This window comes from Phyllobates terribilis, unplaced genomic scaffold (genome assembly GCF_046119375.1).
Source record: "Phyllobates terribilis strain yellow unplaced genomic scaffold, ASM4611937v1 Scaffold_4__5_contigs__length_816908805, whole genome shotgun sequence".
NCBI classification, from domain to species: domain Eukaryota; kingdom Metazoa; phylum Chordata; class Amphibia; order Anura; family Dendrobatidae; genus Phyllobates; species Phyllobates terribilis.
The window spans coordinates 772,550,278-772,568,764 of NW_027362764.1; the positions used below are offsets into that span (position 1 = coordinate 772,550,278).

Consider the following 18,487-nt stretch of genomic DNA (forward strand, 5'->3'; position numbering starts at 1 on the left):
TTCTGCTGGTGCAGTCACTGTGTACATACATTACATTACTGATCCTGAGTTACATCCTGTATTATACTCCAGAGCTGCACTCACTATTCTGCTGGTGGAGTCACTGTGTACATACATTACATTACTGATCCTGTACTGATCCTGAGTTACATCCTGTATTATACTCCAGAGCTGCACTCACTATTATGCTGGTGCAGTCACTGTGTAAATACATTACATTACTGATCATGTACTGATCCTGAGTTACATCCTGTATTATACTCCAGAGCGGCACTCACTATTCTGCTGGTGCAGTCACTGTGTACATACATTACATTACTGATCCTGAGTTACATCCTGTATTATACTCCAGAGCTGCACTCACTATTCTGCTGGTGCAGTCACTGTGTAAATACATTACATTACTGATCATGTACTGATCCTGAGTTACATCCTGTATTATACTCCAGAGCGGCGCTCACTATTCTGCTGGTGCAGTCACTGTGTACATACATTACTGATCCTGAGTTACATCCTGTATTATACTCCAGAGCTGCACTCACTATTTTGCTGGTGCAGTCACTGTGTACATACATTACATTACTGATCCTGAGTTACATCCTGTATTATACTCCAGAGCTGCACTCACTATTCTGCTGGTGCAGTCACTGTGTACATACATTACATTACTGATCCTGAGTTACATCCTGTATTATACTCCAGAGCTGCACTCACTATTCTGCTGGTGCAGTCACTGTGTACATACATTACATTACTGATCCTGTACTGATCCTGAGTTACATCCTGTATTATACTCCAGAGCTGCACTCACTATTCTGCTGGTGCAGTCACTGTGTACATACATTACATTACTGATCCTGAGTTACATCCTGTATTATACTCCAGAGCTGCACTCACTATTCTGCTGGTGCAGTCACTGTGTACATACATTACATTACTGATCCTGAGTTACATCCTGTATTATACTCCAGAGCTGCACTCACTATTCTGCTGGTGCAGTCACTGTGTACATACATTACATTACTGATCCTGTACTGATCCTGAGTTACACCCTGTATTATACTCCAGAGCTGCACTCACTATTCTGCTGGTGCAGTCACTGTGTACATACATTACATTACTGATCCTGAGTTACATCCTGTATTATACTCCAGAGCTGCACTCACTATTCTGCTGGTGGAGTCACTGTGTACATACATTACATTACTGATCCTGTACTGATCCTGAGTTACATCCTGTATTATACTCCAGAGCTGCACTCACTATTATGCTGGTGCAGTCACTGTGTAAATACATTACATTACTGATCATGTACTGATCCTGAGTTACATCCTGTATTATACTCCAGAGCGGCACTCACTATTCTGCTGGTGCAGTCACTGTGTACATACATTACATTACTGATCCTGAGTTACATCCTGTATTATACTCCAGAGCTGCACTCACTATTCTGCTGGTGCAGTCACTGTGTAAATACATTACATTACTGATCATGTACTGATCCTGAGTTACATCCTGTATTATACTCCAGAGCGGCGCTCACTATTCTGCTGGTGCAGTCACTGTGTACATACATTACTGATCCTGAGTTACATCCTGTATTATACTCCAGAGCTGCACTCACTATTTTGCTGGTGCAGTCACTGTGTACATACATTACATTACTGATCCTGAGTTACATCCTGTATTATACTCCAGAGCTGCACTCACTATTCTGCTGGTGCAGTCACTGTGTACATACATTACATTACTGATCCTGAGTTACATCCTGTATTATACTCCAGAGCTGCACTCACTATTCTGCTGGTGCAGTCACTGTGTACATACATTACATTACTGATCCTGTACTGATCCTGAGTTACATCCTGTATTATACTCCAGAGCTGCACTCACTATTCTGCTGGTGCAGTCACTGTGTACATACATTACATTACTGATCCTGAGTTACATCCTGTATTATACTCCAGAGCTGCACTCACTATTCTGCTGGTGCAGTCACTGTGTACATACATTACATTACTGATCCTGAGTTACATCCTGTATTATACTCCAGAGCTGCACTCACTATTCTGCTGGTGCAGTCACTGTGTACATACATTACATTACTGATCCTGTACTGATCCTGAGTTACACCCTGTATTATACTCCAGAGCTGCACTCACTATTCTGCTGGTGCAGTCACTGTGTACATACATTACATTACTGATCCTGAGTTACATCCTGTATTATACTCCAGAGCTGCACTCACTATTCTGCTGGTGGAGTCACTGTGTACATACATTACATTACTGATCCTGTACTGATCCTGAGTTACATCCTGTATTATACTCCAGAGCTGCACTCACTATTATGCTGGTGCAGTCACTGTGTAAATACATTACATTACTGATCATGTACTGATCCTGAGTTACATCCTGTATTATACTCCAGAGCGGCACTCACTATTCTGCTGGTGCAGTCACTGTGTACATACATTACATTACTGATCCTGAGTTACATCCTGTATTATACTCCAGAGCTGCACTCACTATTCTGCTGGTGCAGTCACTGTGTAAATACATTACATTACTGATCATGTACTGATCCTGAGTTACATCCTGTATTATACTCCAGAGCGGCGCTCACTATTCTGCTGGTGCAGTCACTGTGTACATACATTACTGATCCTGAGTTACATCCTGTATTATACTCCAGAGCTGCACTCACTATTTTGCTGGTGCAGTCACTGTGTACATACATTACATTACTGATCCTGAGTTACATCCTGTATTATACTCCAGAGCTGCACTCACTATTCTGCTGGTGCAGTCACTGTGTACATACATTACATTACTGATCCTGAGTTACATCCTGTATTATACTCCAGAGCTGCACTCACTATTCTGCTGGTGCAGTCACTGTGTACATACATTACATTACTGATCCTGTACTGATCCTGAGTTACATCCTGTATTATACTCCAGAGCTGCACTCACTATTCTGCTGGTGCAGTCACTGTGTACATACATTACATTACTGATCCTGAGTTACATCCTGTATTATACTCCAGAGCTGCACTCACTATTCTGCTGGTGGAGTCACTGTGTACATGCATTACATTACTGATCCTGTACTGATCCTGAGTTACATCCTGTATTATACTCCAGAGCTGCACTCACTATTATGCTGGTGCAGTCACTGTGTAAATACATTACATTACTGATCATGTACTGATCCTGAGTTACATCCTGTATTATACTCCAGAGCGGCACTCACTATTCTGCTGGTGCAGTCACTGTGCACATACATTACATTACTGATCCTGAGGTACATCCTGTATTATACCCCAGAGCTGCACTCACTATTCTGCTGGTGCAGTCACTGTGTACATACATTACATTACTGATCATGTACTGATCCTGAGTTACATCCTGTATTATACTCCAGAGCGGCACTCACTATTCTGCTGGTGCAGTCACTGTGTACATACATTACATTACTGATCCTGAGTTACATCCTGTATTATACTCCAGAGCTGCACTCGCTATTCTGCTGGTGCAGTCACTGTGTACATACATTACATTATTGATCCTGAGTTACATCCTGTATTAAACTCCAGAGCTGCACTCGCTATTCTGCTGGTGCAGTCACTGTGTACATACATTACATTACTGATCCTGAGTTACATCCTGTATTAAACTCCAGAGCTGCACTCACTATTCTGCTGGTGCAGTCACTGTGTACATATATTACTGATCCTGTACTGATCCTGAGTTACATCCTGTATTATACTCCAGAGCGGCACTCACTATTCTGCTGGTGCAGTCACTGTGTACATACATTACATTACTGATCCTGTACTGATCCTAAGTTACATCCTGTATTATACTCCAGAGCTGCACTCACTATTCTGCTGGTGCAGTCACTGTGTACATACATTACATTACTGATCCTGTACTGATCCTGAGTTACCTCCTGTATTATACTCCAGAGCTGCACTCACTATTCTGCCGGTGCAGTCACTGTGTACATACATTACATTACTGATCCTGAGTTACATCCTGTATTATACTCCAGAGCTGCACTCACTATTCTGCTGGTGGAGTCACTGTGTACATACATTACATTACTGATCCTGTACTGATCCTGAGTTACATCCTGTATTACACTCCAGAGCTGCACTCACTATTCTGCTTGTGCAGTCACTGTGTACATACATTACATTACTGATCCTGTACTGATCCTGAGTTACCTCCTGTATTATAATCCAGAGCTGCACTCACTATTCTGCCGGTGCAGTCACTGTGTACATACATTACATTACTGATCCTGTACTGATCCTGAGTTACATCCTGTATTATACTCCAGAGCTGCACTCACTATTCTGCTGGTGCAGTCACTGTGTACATACATTACATTACTGATCCTGTACTGATCCTAAGTTACATCCTGTATTATACTCCAGAGCTGCACTCACTATTCTGCTGGTGCAGTCACTGTGTACATACATTACATTACTGATCCTGTACTGATCCTGAGTTACCTCCTGTATTATACTCCAGAGCTGCACTCACTATTCTGCCGGTGCAGTCACTGTGTACATACATTACATTACTGATCCTGAGTTACATCCTGTATTATACTCCAGAGCTGCACTCACTATTCTGCTGGTGGAGTCACTGTGTACATACATTACATTACTGATCCTGTACTGATCCTGAGTTACATCCTGTATTACACTCCAGAGCTGCACTCACTATTCTGCTTGTGCAGTCACTGTGTACATACATTACATTACTGATCCTGTACTGATCCTGAGTTACCTCCTGTATTATAATCCAGAGCTGCACTCACTATTCTGCCGGTGCAGTCACTGTGTACATACATTACATTACTGATCCTGAGTTATATCCTGTATTATACTCCAGAGCTGCACTCACTATTCTGCTGGTGCAGTCACTGTGTACATACATTACATTACTGATCCTGTACTGATCCTGAGTTACATCCTGTATTATACTCCAGAGCTGCACTCACTATTCTGCCGGTGCAGTCACTGTGTACATACATTACATTACTGATCCTGTACTGATCCTGAGTTACATCCTGTATTATACTCCAGAGCTGCACTCACTATTCTGCCGGTGCAGTCACTGCGTACATACAATACATTACTGATCCTGAGTTACATCCTGTATTATACTCCAGAGCTGCACTCACTATTCTGCTGGTGCAGTCACTGTGTACATACTGTACATTACTGATCCTGAGTTACATCCTGTATTATACTCCAGAGCTGCACTCACTATTCTGCTGGTGCAGTCACTGTGTACATACATTACATTACTGATCCTGAGTTACATCCTGTATTATACTCCAGAGCTGAACTCACTATTCTGCTGGTGCAGTCACTGGGTACATACATTACATTACTGATCCTGTACTGATCCTGAGTTACATCCTGTATTATTCTCCAGAGCTGCACTCACTATTCTGCTGGTGCAGTCACTGTGTACATACATTACATTACTGATCTTGAGTTACATCCTGTATTATACTCCAGAGCTGAACTCACTATTCTGCTGGTGCAGTCACTGGGTACATACATTACATTACTGATCCTGAGTTACATCCTGTATTACACTCCAGAGCTGCACTCACTATTCTGCTGGTGCAGTCACTGTGTACATACAATACATTACTGATCCTGTACTGATCCTGAGTTACATCCTGTATTATACTCCAGAGCTGCACTCACTATTCTGCTGGTGCAGTCACTGTGTACATACATTACATTACTGATCCTGAGTTACATCCTGTATTATACTCCAGAGCTGCACTCACTATTCTGCTGGTGCAGTCACTGTGTACATACATTACATTACTGATCCTGAGTTACATCTTGTATTATACTCCAGAGCTGCACTCACTATTCTGCTGGTACAGTCACTGTGTACATACATTACATTACTGATCCTGAGTTACATTCTGTATTATACTCCAGAGCTGCACTCATTATTCTGCTGGTGCAGTCACTGTGTACATACATTACATTACTGATCCTGAGTTACATCTTGTATTATACTCCAGAGCTGCACTCACTGTTCTGCTGGTGCAGTCACTGTGTACATACAATACATTACTGATCCTGTACTGATCCATGGAGGGGGCTCACTCATAAATTTACCTAAGGAACACTGCTAGGAATAAGGAATGGGATCTAAACTTTCTCCAACAGCAACTTCTCGGAACTATCAATTTGGTGATGATGCTTTTTCCAGCATGATGGAGACCATGTCAAAGGCAAAAGTAATAACTAAGTGGCTCAGGGAACAAAACATTGGAAATGTGGATCTAAGAAACTCCCCAGATCTCAATCCCATTGAGAACCAGTGGTTGATCTCCAAAAAATGAGAGGACAAAAAAAGAAACTGATAAACTGCAAGAACTGATGAGACACGAATGGGTGGTCATCAGTCAGGATTTGACCCAGAAGCCGATGTCCAGCTGCCTGGGTGAAGGGCAGAAGTCTGGAGAAATAAGACGCAGCGCTAGAAATATTGAGGATTTACAGAAACTTATGAAATGCTGATAATTGTACTTCATTAACCATAGAAACATCTAAGTAAAAGATCTAAAAACACTGAAGCTGCAAAATGTGAAAACTAAGACTTGTGTCTGAAAACTTTTGGCCACTAGTGCTCTAACTTCAGACTTCACTGTCCCAAAAGTTCAATGCGCTGATCCTTCAACACAAAACAAAATAGTCCTTGAAGTTTCTCATAAATTTGTCTGTATCTCTATTCACGGATTTTTTCCCTTCTGATTACTTTTTTTCTAAAAATTTACAAGAAGAGGAATTCTGATTCTAATTTCTAAGGAAATGTAATTAGATTTGTCTTTGTATTTTCACCTTTGGGTCAATGCAATTATTCTCTGTAAAATCGTACAATGAGCCGCTCTGGATGTGACGCGGCTTTTCAATTAATTTTATAATAGGAGCCATTTGTGTGACTTTATGAAGCTGATCTGCGGGAGCAGAAGTCATTGGTTGATTGGAGAAGCTTTCCCTTAACTCTTCAGATTGAGATGTTAGACGCTGGACATCAAGTTGGTTCTTTCATTGATCTCATCTTTGTTTACAATCCTTCCCCTTCTTATTCGATATGTCTTCAGGGTCCTTGTGGGCATGACCTATTATTTTGTATTTTTATGCTAATTATTTCCATCTACCTTCGACTTTATTTTGGAGGTTCTCTAATGATTAAGCATTCAGGATCCTTTAGGTCCTAGAGCAAATTTTTCAAACTTCCCATCTCCACTTGGATTCTTCTGCTTCTCCATAATTCTCCACCCCATTCGTTCCTCAGCCCTGACCTATCAGCTACGTCATCTCAAGATGTCACAATTTAGTCACTTGTTGCTGCAGGAAACTAGTCCAGGTGCCTCAACCAAGGGGTCCCAACTAGTGATGAGTGAGCATGCTCGCTACTGCTCGGTGCTCGCCCGAGCATCTCACTGCTCGAGATGCTCGGCGCTCGCCGAGTATTTCCGGGGTTGCTCGGTGGGAGCTCGGGTCCCCTCCCTGCATGTTTGGCGCTCTTTAGAGAGGATTGCCTGCCACCCACTGTAATGCCGCAGCCATGTTGGTTGTAGCATTACAGTGATTGGCTGGCCGCATAGCATCATCAGGTCTATATCAGACCGGGCACCGCCATGCTCGTCACAGTCACTCCGGAATCAGACAGTGTAGGGAGAGCTGCTGCTGAGCTAGGGAGAGATTTGCTTGTTTCTAGTTAGTGTAGGTATTCTACAAGATTCTCTACATATCCATCTCAACTAACAGTCCTTCTGAGGACTAATCCAGCTGCAGAAATATAAGTGCTAGGCAGGCAGGCAGGGTATATAGCAGACCGCAGTGCACATAGCAAGAGGGTCCATTCTAGTTCTGTCTGCTGTTGCTTTTACAGATATTTGTAGAAATAGCCCCAGGTCTCAGGGGCCAGGAATATTTTTTTTGATATCTTAATCCTGATTATTTGCTTAGAAAGCAATCCAGATAACACCGTTTTTCTGCGCCATTTGCTTGTTGGCACTGCAGAATACAGCCAGGTCCTTTCCATATTACAGCGCTAAAAATCCAGCTATTTAAAACTGTGGTTTGTCCGTCACACGGATCACATATAATTGCGCTCTAAATTCTGCCATTTCTAGCCTTCATTAAAATTTTGTTGCAGTGTGTTAGCGAACTTTTTGACACGAGGTCGCTGTTAAAAATAGTTACCTACAGGCCAGGAATTTAAAACTGTGGTTTGTCCGTCACACGGATCACATATAAGTTCGTTCCAAATTCAGCCATTTGTAGTGAGCATGGAAGATATTGTCCTCCATTTAAAATGGGCAAGGCATGTGGCAAGGGATGGGGAGCTGGACGTGAAGGTGATGGTCACATGGTCACACCCACATCTTCTCGCTCGACCTTCCTGTCCCAATTAATAGGGGACTGCAGAACACCACTATTAAACAAAGAGCAGTGTGAAAAGGTTGTTGGTTGGATAGCAAATAATGCTTCCAGTCACTTAGCCACCACCACCACCACCCTATCTTCCACACGGTCAAGTCTCAGTAGCCGTGAGTCTGGACAGCATATTCCTCACCCTGATCCTCCTTCCTCCCACCATGCCGAGTGCCCAGAGATAACTGATCCCACACTTGGACACTACCAAGAGCCGTTCACTTTTCCATTTATAGATTCGGGCCTCTCGCCCAGTCCACTTGAAGTGGGGAAAGAGGAGATCGCATGTAGCGATGCCCAAATATTTGAGCGACCACGGTCACACGAAGATGACGGTGGGAAAGTGTCACAAGAGATGGAGAATGATGAAACACAATTGCCAGAAAGTCAGGAGGAGGACCAGGGTGCGGAAGTGGAAGACGAGGTGATGGATGTTATAGTAACTGACCCAACCTGGCAGGAGGACATGCAGAGTGAGGCCAGCAGCACACAGGGGGAGGGAGGCAGGAAGCACCCAAACAGGCAGGAAGAAGTAGTGTGGTGGCCGCAGACACAAGGCGGGCAACTGTTCACTGTAACACCAACACAACGGAAGTTGCCAGTACAACTGTTAGGTCCTCCCGACTCTGGTTGTTTTTTAAAGACTCTGCCGATAACCCCAAAAAGGCCATTTGCACCACCTGCCAGGCCAGCATCAGCATGGGTAGCAAAACTACCAGCCTGACCATCACCAGCATGATCAGGCACATGGCAGCAAAGCACGCGACTAAGTGGGCCGAACCCCAGGGTCCAGCAACAGTGTCTGCGGGTGACAGCACTGCTTGTTCCGCTGTTGTGCGTGTACGCCAATCCCCTGTCCATATCGCATGCCAAGATGCCTCCTGCCTTGCACCAGTTGTTGAACACTCTCAACTAGCACCATCAGAAAGCACGTCCACATCCTTGTCCCAGCGTAGCATTCAGTCGTCCTTACCCCAGTCCTTGGAACGCAAGCGCAAATACGCAGCTAACGCCCCACAGGCCACACTACTAAATTCCCAAATTTCGTGACTACTTGCGCGCGAAATGTTGTGTTTTAGGCTCGTGGAAACAGAAGCATTCCGCAACCTGATAGTGGCAGCCATCCCTTGGTACTCGGTCCCCAGCCATCACTATTTCTCACGGTGTGCCGTCCCCGCATTGCACAAGAACGTGTCTAACAACATTAGCCGTGCCCTCAACAATGCAGTTACTGGGAAATTCCACCTAACCACGGACACGTGGACAAGTGCTCGTGGGCAAGGACAGTACATCTCGCTGACGGCACACTGGGTTAACATAGTAGAAGCCAGGACCCAGTCGGACCTTGGGATGGAACACATCCTCCCGATGCCGAGGATTGCGTGCCCTAGGTCAATAAGGGTTGCCCCCACAGTCTACAGCTCCTGCACCTCATCCTCCTCAGCCTCCTTTTCCTCTTCAGCCTCCATCTCTGAAATGACTACATCAGTCACAAGCTGGAATCACTGCAGCACTGCCTCAGCCAAGCGACAACCGGCTGTGCTGAAGCTAAAATGCTTAGGTGACAAACCGCACAATGCTGAAGAGTTGTGGACAGCTCTGAAAGAGCAGGCAGATCTGTGGCTCACACCGCTGAACCTACAGCCAGGCATGGTCATGTGTGACAATAGCCAGAACCTGGTGGCTGCTCTGAGGTGAGGCGAGCTCACACATTTAACATGCCTAGCCCATGTGCTTAACCTCGTGGTTCAGCGGTTTCTCAAAAGCTACCCGGAGCTGCCGGATCTGCTTGTCAAAGTACGCCGCCTGTGTGCCCTTTTTCGAAAGTCAGCTACAGCTTTCACCGCTCTTGCCATGCTTCAGCAGCGTTTGCAACTTCCGGCTCACAGACTGGTTTGTGATGTCCCACAGCGTTGGAACACTACACTGCAGATGTTGGGAAGGATTTGTGAGCAGAAGAGGGCAGTTGTTGAGTACCAGCATCAAAAAGGCCATCGGTATTCAGTTCAGACTCCACACATAAAACCTCAGGAGTGGACATGGATGTCAGACATCTGTACCATCCTCCAAAACTTTGAGGACTTCACCAAGATAGTGAGTGGCGATGACGCCATAATTAGCGTCACCATCCCGCTTCTCTGTCTTCTGAAATGCTCTCTGCTCACAATCAAAGAGGATGCATTGCAGGCGGAGCACGATGAGATGGAGCAAGGAACCATACAGGGTGATTACACACAGCCAAGCCTCATCTCATCCCAACGTGGATTGGGTGATAATGAGGAAGAGGAGGAGAAGGAGGAGGAGGAAGAACAGGAACTAGTATCATGTGCTATAGACGGTACTACCTGAGCAACTGTCATACCGTCTGTTCAGCATGGATGGACTGAGGACAGGGAGAAGGTGAGGACACGGAAGTCTTACCTCTAAGCAGTCTGGCACGCATGGCTGAGTTTATGTTACGCTGCCTTTCCTGTAACCCTCGCATTTTCAAAATTTTGGGTGATAGTCATTACTGGTTGGTGAGACTTCTAGACCCACGCTAGAAGGAGAACTTGATATCTCTTATTCCTGAGGTGGACAGGTCTACAAAAATATGGTAGTACCAGAAGGCCCTTGTTACGGAACTATTAAAAAAATTCCCATCTGAAAACGCTGGCGGCAGAGGTCACAGTTCATTGGACAACCAAGGAGTACAGGCGAGAGAGACACAACTTCAATCCAGCAGAGGCAGGGGAACACTGTCAAAGTTCTGGGAGAGTTTTCTCAGCCCCTCCCATCGCACAGGCTCTGAGGCGGGGGGTAGTCTCACAAGGAGTGCAAAGTTTGGGAAGATGCTGAGGGAGTACCTTGCCGACCGTACCAACGTCCTCCATGATTCCTCTGTGCCTTATACGATGTGTCTGATGATGTGTCACACAGCACATGGCCAGATAAGGTTGTAAAATGTTAAAATCACATTTCCTGGTGAATGCATTTGTCACGGTTGAAAGCAATGCAAAAGTGCAAAAATGCATCAAAAACGCTACGTGTGAACATAGCCCAAGGTGTGGAGGAGCATTTTTGTTTTTGGTTATTTATTTTGCCTTATATACAAGTCATTACCCTGGAAAGGATGTTCCTTAACATATTTCCCAGGAAAATCCATTTTGGTTTTGTTTTTGTATGTTTTATTGTGAGTCCGTAAAAGTGGCGTAATACTCTGACCACGTTGTTAACAGCAGTGATGTGGGAGTCAGAGATGCTTCCAGGGGTCTTCCTCATGCTGTTCCCCTGTCATTTGAGCACTGTTCCCATCGATTTGGGCAATTTTTAGGCCCTCTGCAGATCGCCGGGGGGCGCCGCCTGAAAAATGCTCGAGTTTCCCATAGACTTACATTGGGCTCATTGCTCGGGTCAAGCACCCAAGTATTCCAATGTGCTCGACCCGAGCATCGAGCACCCGAGCATTTTAGTACTCGCCCATCACTAGTCCCAAAGCAATACTTATACTGGAGGAGTCAAGGATGAATCCTTGGACTTTGTTAGACACCACACCTTAATATTGGCTTAGAGTAAATTTTATGTTTTTGAGGTGCTACTATTCTGTTTCTGCTAATTTTGAAGATGAGGAATTATAAAGGACATAGCCAACTAAACAGATGGAGCCATGTTATGTATTTTATTTATATACAATTCTGAACATGAAGGGTTAAAAGCTGCAGCTGTACAGTTGTGTCCATCATGAACATTTTCAACAAATTTCAATAACGATTCAATTTTTTGCACTAAAAATCCAAAACCTAAAAAAAAAAAAAAAAACTCTTGACAGGCTGCAATGCACATTACAACCACTGGGTGGCCACATGTAGATACATCTAGTATAACTATCTCCAGACAGAGTATTGCAAAATCATGATTTTTTTTTTTATCCAAATTTTACCATCTCTTGCCACTTATCCTGAGATACAGTACAGACCAAAAGTTTGGACACACCCTCTCTTTTAAAGATTTTTCTGTATTTTCATGACTATGAAAATTGTACATTCACACTGAAGGCATCAAAACTATGAATTAACACATGTGGAATTATATACTTAACAAAAAAGTGTGAAACAACTGAAAATATGTCTTATATTCTAGGTTCTTCAAAGTAGCCACCTTTTGCTTTGATGACTGCTTTGCTCACTCTTGGGATTCTCTTGATGAGCTTCAAGAGATAGTCACCGGAAATGGTGTTCCAACAATCTTGAAGGAGTTCCCAGAGATGCTTAGCACTTGTTGGCCTTTTTGCCTTCACTCTGTGGTCCAGCTCATTCCAAACCATCTCGATTGGGTTCGGGTCTGGTGACTGTGGAGGCCAGGTCATCTGGCGTAGCACCCAATCACTCTCCTTCTTGGTCAAATAGCCCTTACACAGCCTGGAGGTGTGTTTGGGGTCATTGTCCTGTTGAAAAATAAATGATGGTCCAACTAAACGCAAACCGGATGGAATAGCATGCCGCTGCAAGATGCTGTGGTAGCCATGCTGGTTCAGTATGCCTTCAATTTTGAATAAATCCCCAACAGTGTCACCAGCAAAGCACCCCCACACCATCACACCTCCCCCTCCATGCTTCACAGTGGGAACCAGGCATGTAGAGTCCATCCGTTCACCTTTTCTGCGTCGCACAAAGACACGGTGGTTGGAACCAAAGATCTCAAATTTGGACTCATCAGACCAAAGCACAGATTTCCACTGGTCTAATGTCCATTCCTTGTGTTCTTTAGCCCAAACAAGTCTCTTCTGCTTGTTGCCTGTCCTTATCAGTGGTTTCCAGCAGCTATTTTACCATGAAGGCCTGCTGCACAAAGTCTCCTCTTAACTGTTGTTGTAGAGATGTGTCTGCTGCTAGAACTCTGTGTGGCATTGACCTGGTCTCTAATCTGAGCTGCTTTTAACCTCCGATTTCTGAGGCTGGTGACTCGGATAAACTTATCCTCAGAAGCAGAGGTGACTCTTGGTCTTCCTTTTCTGGGGCGGTCCTCATGTGAGCCAGTTTCTTTGTAGCACTTGATGGTTTTTGCAACTGCACTTGGGGACACTTTCAAAGTTTTCCCAATTTTTCGCACTGACTGACCTTCATTTCTTAAAGTAATGATGGCCACTCATTTTTCTTTACTTAGCTGCTTTTTTCTTGCCATAATACAAATTCTAACAGTCTATTCAGTAGGACTATCAGCTGTGTATCCCCCAGACTTCTGCACAACACAACTGATGGTCCCAACTCCATTTATAAGGCAAGAAATCCCACTTATTAAACCTGACAGGGCACACCTGTGAAGTGAAAACCATTTCTAGTAACTACCTCTTGAAGCTCATCAAGAGAATGCCAAGAGTGTGCAAAGCAGTCATCAAAGCAAAAGGTGGCTACTTTGAAGAACCTAGAATATAAGACATATTTTCAGTTGTTTCACACTTTTTTGTTAAGTATATAATTCCACATGTGTTAATTCATAGTTTTGATGCCTTCAGTGTGAATGTACAATTTTCAAAGTCATGAAAATACAGAAAAATCTTTAAATGAAAAGGTGTGTCCAAACTTTTGGTCTGTACTGTAGGTCGAGCCAAGAGAAAAAAAATGGAAGAAAGAATACATTTGTAGCTTAGTATTGTCCAGGAAAAAAAAAAACGCAAGTTACCGATTTAGTGCGACCGGTTGAGCAAATTGACATTGAGATTAGCTCATTTTGCTTCAGACTTATTTCAATGCTTTCTTGTATGGAGGCTATGATACTTTATTAGAGCTCCCTATGTACGATCAATGTCGCAAGGAAAAGTTCAATGGTAAAATGCAAAGCTATCGCCAATCTTACAGATCCACACATTTCTCTCCCGGGCCACTCACTATAATGGCACGCATATGTGATAATTATTAAGGAGCACCTTTTCTAAATGACTGGTTAACCCTTCATTGTGGCTGCATTATATCTAATAGTGTAAGACACCAGCTGGCTCCATGAGATACGGCACCGGATAAGTTTCGAACATGAGAATCCAGGTGGAGCTGCAGCCCCTGTAAGATTCGTAAGCATGGTACTGCTGCAAACAAGCTGAATCTGCCCGAGGAGGACGAGTTTGCTTCACGCTCTGTTGGTTTAGATATTTGATCTGTTAGTGGCAGGCATAACAAATGTGTGGAATAGAAGCATCATATCCCAGGGTGTACATACTACTGCAAAAGACCATGCACTACATCCAAAACTACAAAGGATGAGCTAAAATCAGGCTCTTACAAGGCTTCCCTTGTTTTTGGCTGAATCCAATGCTGGCTGCACGAAAAAAAAAAGCCCAATATGAAGATGAAAGGTAACAATAGTTCCCTTGTAACAAGCATTGTAAAATGTAGCAGTCTAAGAATCGACACCTTCAAAATGTGGTGCTGGAGAAGGATGTTATCGATTCCATGGATGGCAAGAAGAACAAACAAATCAATCTTGGAACAAATCAAGCCAGACAAGTCACTCGAAGCGAGAATCAGCAAGCTACGACTTGACTACTATGGACACATCATACAAAGAGAACAATTACTGGAGAAGGACATCATGGTCGGAAGAATAGAAGGAAAAAGGCGATGAGGAAGACCAGCAACCCGATGGCTTGATACAATCAAGATAACGGCAGAGAAGACCCTGGTGGACTTATCTAGGCCTGCACAAGATAGGTCTTCCTACAGATCATTCATCCATCAAGTTGCCTACTTTGGACACATCATATGAAGAGAGAAATCACCGGAGAAGGACATCAAGATCAGAAGAATAAAAGGAACCATGAAAAGAAGATGACCAGCAACCCGATGACTTGATACTATCAAGATAACGGCAGAGAAGATCCTGGTGGACCTATCTAGACATACAGAAGATCGATCTTCCTACAGATTGTTCATTCATCAAGTTGACTACTTTGGACACATCATACAAAGACAGCAATCACTGGAGAAGGTCATCATGTTCGGAAGAATTGAAGGAACAAGGCAAAGAGGAAGAGCAGCAACTCGATGGCTTGATACAATGAAGATAATGATGAAGAAGACCCTGGTGGACCTATCCAGGCTTGTACAAGATCGATCTTCCTACAGATTATTCATCTATCAAGTAACCATAACTCAAGATCGAGCTGGAGGTCATTAAATAATAATAATTTCAAAGGCAGTGCCAGTCTCGGATCTTTAGTGACTCAGCATGCACACAGTAGCATATACATATATACATACAGTAGATGTACTGTGAGTAAACATTAAACTTACGGATTCTCCTGTGGGACCAGGAGGGCCCATGATCCCAGACAAGCCTTCAGGCCCCTAAATAAATGATAAAAGATACATAAATTAGTGTCAGAAATAGAAATGATTGCATTTACAGTGTGAGATATTGGTGCGGTTCACTCCAAGCTCCAGAAGATGGGCGTCGTAGATCTCACAAATAGTGATGAGTGAGTATGTTCGGTTAACCCTTTAGGCGAGTATGCTCAGGCGAGTACCGAGTATCTTCAGCGTACTCAGTGATATGTTTGAATCACTCCCGTGTGAATGAGTTGCAACTGTTTGACAGCTTTAATACATGTGAAGAATGCGAAAGAAACAAGCATTCCTCACATGTATTAAAGCTGTCAAACAGTCGCAAATCATGCACACGGGAGCGATTCAAACATATCACCGAGTACGCTGAAGATACTCGGCACTCGCCCGAGCATTCTCGCCGAAAGGGTTAAGTGAACATATTCGCTCATCACTACTCACAAATTAAAAAAATACATTTTTCTATGGCATTATGCAGGGGAAGTATCTATGGGGGCAGATGGGACATGAGCCAATGAAGTAGGGGAATAGTTATTTGGGTGTGGAGGGGTTGCAGAGGTCGCAGTCGTAGCCGAGCTCTGAGGGGACCAAAAGGCAGTTGTGCCGTTTAAGAAGTCTGCAGCTATCGTTAGATTCATCCCACTTAATTCAAAAGGGAAAACATTTGAGACGACTTTATTAGGCATCACTCCACTTAGCAATAAAGAAAAAAGATCACATTGGGTAAAAGTTGTGCCAAACTCAACTGTGACACTTAACCTGAGTATAACCGAGAGGTACAGCTTTCTGTTAACGCAGTTCAAGAAGATTAAAATATAGATAATCAGCAAGTGACAGAAATGTAGCTAGCTTATTATCACCTTTTAACTATGCTTTCATACATAAAAGAGACAATTTGCAAACGATGTGATCATGTTGAACCTAAAGCTTCAAATAAAATATGAAAATTGAAACAAACTGCAACATTTAAAAAATATATATATATATATAAAAACTTACAGGAGGTCCTGTGGTACCCGGCGGTCCAATGAAGCCAGGAATTCCTGGAATACCCTGAAATTGGACATAACACAGTCACCCAAAGCCAACAGATGGGTAATAAGATGTGAAGGACCTGCTGGTATCGGAAGATCAAGCCACAACCGAAGAGGAAATATAGCCTTACATTACCCCTTTTTTTCAAAAATAATTGATGCCAGGTCCCAACAAGGAAAGGAGCCGCCGTTCCATTAATAGGGCATAAGATGGTATCATGCATTGATACCTTTAAATTAGATCACATTTCTTTGAAAAGTTCATGAGCCTCAAGTTACTAACTTCATCCAACTCTTTTACCTTTTCCCCTTTCTGTCCAGGTTCTCCTTCCGCTCCGCGATCCCCCTTACTACCCTGAAACACAAAAGAAAAAAGTGTCCATCCTGCAGCATGATAACAACGATCTGTATCGAGAGTAGACATTTCATACAAACTAAAGTTATTGGGCAAAGGGTCACTAACCCAAATGATACAGGGGCATGCATTTATTTAACTCAATGTATGTATTTTTGGCTAAATTTAATGTTTTCGATAAGGTTTCTGTATGAATATTGTATTATTTGGTTTCTTCATCCACTATGTGTCACAATACATAGCAGACTGCAGAATGAGCTGCAGGACCAGTGAATCCGGCAGTCAGCTCATTCTGATGCAGTAACTCTTATCTCTCCTCTCCTGAACTCTTTTAAGCTGATTTATGATCAGTTCAAATTTTGACCTTTTTTTGTTCATGTGTTGAGAGACCTGGCCAGCAGAACATTCTGCAGTCTGCTATGTACAGTGATACATAGAGGCTGTAGAAGCCGAAAAGTAGTTCAACAATTTTAATGAAATCCCCATTTAGAAAATTATTTTTAGCCAAAATACATGCATAAAAATAACAAAATAATCCCCCAAAAAAAGGTGTCCATATCCTTTAAAAGAATGTCTCCTTGATTTATTTTCCTAGAGTTATCTTGACCAATCCAATGGAGTATATTAAAGGGGTTGTCCGTACCAAACAATAAGTCTGCAGTCAATCTGTGTGACTGCAGACTTTTGAATCCTCCCCAGCATCTTATAAGTATTAAAGGGGTTGTCCGGCCAAAAGCTGAAAGTCTGCAGTCACTCTATGCGACTGCAGACTTGTGAATACTCACATCACGCGCACAATGCGTGTAGTGAGGATTCTCCGGTGCATGCGCCGAAAGTGAGTGGTCAGGTGAACACAGGTATGCAATTTGCATAATTCCAGCCACATTCCAACTAGACTGTGTCCGGCCTCGCTCAATTCACTTGCATTGAGTGAGGCTGAGCATGTCTAGTCGGCATGTGACCTCATGTATGCAAATCCCAAATTCCTGGCGTCGGCACCGGAGAATCCTCAGAGCGTGCAGTACATGCACTGTGAGGATTGACAAGTCTACAGTCACATAGAATGACTTCAGACTTGTAGACTAAGGCGGGACAATGCCTTTAAGGCATTAGCTGCTTCGCCTATTCATGGACCAAACACAATGGTCATATTACTAGATCATGTGCCCTGGGTGCTGGTTGGGGGAACCAAATAGCCACTCTGCTCTGGCGAGGGTATTAAATTCAGGGCTAGAAAAAAGTAAGCCTCAGCCTAAGGAAAGTTTAGAAATTCACAATTTTGGGGTAAATT

At 43.4% G+C, this 18,487-nt stretch overlaps 1 protein-coding gene across 2 annotated transcripts in view; it reads right to left on the minus strand.

The window, feature by feature from the left end:
* Positions 1 to 18,487, minus strand: part of COL22A1 (collagen type XXII alpha 1 chain) — a 519,049-nt gene that overhangs the window by 85,560 nt on the left and 415,002 nt on the right. For both annotated transcript variants that reach the window (XM_073679923.1, XM_073679924.1), the window contains 3 exons: positions 17,143 to 17,196; positions 16,807 to 16,860; positions 15,757 to 15,810 (listed from right to left, as the gene is read on the minus strand). In XM_073679923.1, the coding sequence (XP_073536024.1) occupies positions 15,757 to 15,810; positions 16,807 to 16,860; positions 17,143 to 17,196 (162 nt within the window). The remainder of the gene's footprint in view (positions 1 to 15,756; positions 15,811 to 16,806; positions 16,861 to 17,142; positions 17,197 to 18,487) is intronic.